Source organism: Benincasa hispida, unplaced genomic scaffold (genome assembly GCF_027475165.1).
Source record: "Benincasa hispida cultivar pf3 unplaced genomic scaffold, pf3_genome.v1.1 HicScf637, whole genome shotgun sequence".
Classification (NCBI taxonomy): domain Eukaryota; kingdom Viridiplantae; phylum Streptophyta; class Magnoliopsida; order Cucurbitales; family Cucurbitaceae; genus Benincasa; species Benincasa hispida.
Genome location: NW_028326753.1, coordinates 1 through 3,669, shown reverse-complemented (window position 1 = coordinate 3,669; position 3,669 = coordinate 1). Strand labels below are relative to the sequence as shown.

General features: G+C 28.3%; 1 protein-coding gene across 1 annotated transcript; it reads left to right on the top strand.

Annotated features, from left to right (window-relative positions):
- The first annotated feature begins 657 nt into the window (after positions 1-657).
- Positions 658-3,427, top strand: LOC120092687 (protein CURVATURE THYLAKOID 1B, chloroplastic). The gene is made up of 6 exons (XM_039050837.2): positions 658-1,084; positions 1,227-1,339; positions 1,446-1,532; positions 1,904-1,966; positions 3,017-3,054; positions 3,144-3,427. The coding sequence occupies exons 1-6, from the start codon at positions 916-918 to the stop codon at positions 3,199-3,201; spliced, it is 528 nt and encodes a 175-aa protein (XP_038906765.1). The 5' UTR covers positions 658-915; the 3' UTR covers positions 3,202-3,427.
- Positions 3,428-3,669: the final 242 nt, after the last annotated feature.

The window sequence follows — 3,669 nt, the reverse complement described above, 5'->3', positions numbered from 1 at the left end:
TAAGTCTTAGGACTATTTTTGGATTGAACTCAAGAAGTCAGAATTAGACTATCACTGGGGAATGGGTCAAGCCTCAAAGAGCAAGTCATGTTTTTTGTAGCCCATTTGTAACCAAATAAATTATGAAAATTATGATCCAAAGATAGATTATTTATGTAAAAGTCTCTGTACTTTATTATTGTTTTCTTTAATTAAAAAACACAATTAAACATGTTTAGTTTTCTTTTTATAATTGAAAAAAGCATAAAGGGATAAAAACAAAAAAAATATAATGAATCAGAGTTAAACTTTTTCTTTCGGATTATTGTTTAAAATGACAAAATTGTTAGAAATATTTTCAAATACAGCAAAATGTCATTGTTTATCATTGATAGATAGTCGAAGATACTGATAGACAGTAACATTTTGCTATATTTGTAATTATAGTGGATTATTTTTTTATATTTAAAAATAAGGATTTTCATTTTTAAATAAGAGAAAAATATATAGAGAGAGAGAATATACCAGATATTTATCCAACTTTTTATGGAAGATAAGAGAAAGTATGACTAGTATTGGGTATTATTACTGAGCACACAGACACTCATGGCCAACCCTAAAACCCTTTTATCCAATCAAACACCTTAAAATCCCTATCCATTTCAATCCTCTCTCATTACTCACTCACATAACATTATCCAAATTGATTGTGAAATGAGTGGTTGGCCATCCTCAAACTTTACAACCATCTCCAAAAATAAATAAATAAATAAATAAAACCAACGAAAAAAAAAAGAACTTAAGAACTACCTCCAAAAAGGGAGAAAAAACACATAAACACCTGTCTACAAAACAAAAAAAAATCAACAACAAAATCTTCACTTTCTTTCCTAGAGGAAGCTCTTTAGCTTGTTCTTGTGATATTTGAGTGTGGCAATGGCTTCTTCATCTTCCTCCACATTTGCTCTCTCTTCTTCCTCCACCCTCCTCGATTCTAAGGCGCCCCGACAATCCGCTTCGCCGTCAGCAAATGTGCCGCTCCCCACTCTCCCATCACCGCCTACTCCCTCGTCGCAGATCCGCCCTTGGAAGTCCACTGCCTATTGTGAGAATCATGATATGCACACATTATTTATTAAGTTTGATATGGTTTCTTTCCTGTCTTATCAAATCACTACTGATTTTAAAAGCTTAATTGATAGGTTACGATAAATTTAATCTTTTAACATTTTTTTTTTTGTTTTTAGGTCGGAAGGTTGCTCGCAATGTGATGGCGATGGCAACCGGAGAAGTGCCGGCTGAAGTGGCCGCAGGGGAGCTGGCGGAGATGCCTGAAATTATAAAAAAAGTTCAAGAAGCTGTACGACAAAAAATAAAATATAAAATAAATAATAATAGTAACCTTATTTTAGTTATTATTTATTGTCAATTTTTCTTTACATTGGCTTTGGATTTTTGTTTCTCAGTGGGATAAGGTTGAAGATAAGTATGCAGTAAGTTCACTCGCTGTGTCCGGTTTTGTCGCACTTTGGGCCTCCGCTGGCGTTGTCTCGGTGAACGCTTTATATATTTATTTTTATAAAAAAACAAATTTTAAAAATATCAAACTATTTATAAATAAAAAAAATACTGATGAAAATTGGTAAATTTCTAACCAGTGTCTATCAATAATAGACTTCTATCCATTTTTATTATTGACAGACACTGATAAACTTCTATCAATTATTGAAAAAGATTTAAATTTTACTATTTTATGTAAATAGTTTCTCTTATTTTTCTATTTTTTAAAAATTTTACTATATTTAATTTTATGTTGTGAAGAAACAATGATATAAAAATTTAAGAGCAAGAATAAGGAATGTAAAATCTTAGAAATGGGGAAATTTTGTTGGTTTATTGTTTTTATGTTTATTTCTTTTTTCAGGCAATTGATAGGCTTCCTCTAATTCCTGGCTTGCTTGAGCTTGTGGGCATTGGCTACACTGGGGTAAGTTTCCTTTAGTGGCTGAAAATTCTTCCAATGTTGAGGAAGAGAGGATTGTTAATTAACATAAAGGTTAAAGGAAAAAAAAAATTGGTTGTAGTCGGTTGTATCAATTGTGTAACCCTTGCTGCACCAAATGAAAAATTGCTACATGATAAATGGTAATTAAATTTTTTTAAAAATTATTAAAAAATTGTGTTTTTTATATATAAAAAATGAGGAATTTTGGTTGCATCTAAGTATTGGTCAAGATTAAATATCACACTTTCAATTTTAAGTTATGAATTTTTTATTTATAGAGAATTCATAACACTTTAATCATTGTACTTTAGTATGTAACCTTTAATCCCATATATATTTTCAAATTTTGTAACAGTTTAATCCTTATCATAAAAAATTTCATCAAAACTAAATGTGATTTTTATTACTCACAACATATAGTTTATAAAGAAATTTGCTAAAATAATTTTTATTGATATATACCTACATAAAAAATTCTATTAAATCTTCAAAATAATTTTTACGATAAAAATTAAATGATTACATATTTTAAAGTATAAGGACTAAATTGTTATAAAATTAAAAAATATAGACACCAAATCACTACAAATCAAAATTTAATGACTAAATTGTTACTTACCAAAGAATTTTGAGACTAATAGTACCCTAAACATGATGGGATAGAAAATTGGCAAGATTTTACAAGAATGTCTTAAATTAAATGTACATAATTGGTTTTTGTATTGGCTCTAATTTATGTATTCCCTCTCAATTTTGCCTAATTTCTCTGGATCATTAGTGTTCAATTTGGCTTCAATATATCTACTTGGTTTTTTTTTTTTTTTTTTTTACATATTGTTTTAAAAGTTTAAGCAGAAGACTAAAATTATGAACTAACCTAAAGCATTTACTATCAACTTTGAGTTCAAAGGTTCAATTTTTTTTTAAAAAAAATTAAATTAGTAACACAATCATTTAATTTAAGGGTATCTTTTATAACTTAGACTTATATATATATATCTCAGTTTGGTAATGAAATCCTTAATTCTGCAGTGGTTTGCATACAAGAATCTGATTTTCAGACCAGACAGGTGAGAGTTCTAACATTGTTTAGAAACTATGAAGCTTTATTTATTTATTTAGTATTATTATTATTATTATTATTAATGTTATTTTGCAGGGAAGCATTATTGCAAAAATTAAAGGAAACTTACAGTGAGATAATAGGGAGCAGCTAAAAGAAAGATGTGTTGAAAGAGGGGATTTAATTTAAAGCTCTGTGGCTAATAAGAGTTTAAATTATGGTCTTCTTTTAATTTCAAGCCAAAAATAATCTTTATTAGTTTGCTGTTTGGCAAGTATATTTGCATAAAAATGTAACTTCTTTTTTCCCCACCTTTCTTTTGTAATTGCTAACTCAATCCCAATCTTTGTACTTTATGTGCTTTCCATTGTCCTCTTTAACATTCTCTCAATTTTTTTGCAATTCTAAACCACTTTTTGAAGCTTGCTAGGGAGTGTTACTAAATTGATATAATATTAAATTTATCGTAATTCATCAGCTAAGATCTCATTTGGTAATTATTTTGTTCTTTTGTTTTTGGTCTTTGAAAATTAAAAGTCTATTTTCTCTCCATTGTTTACAATGATTTATATCTTTCTTAACTACAATGGTTGAATTTTTTGTCAAATTTCAAAAAAAAAAA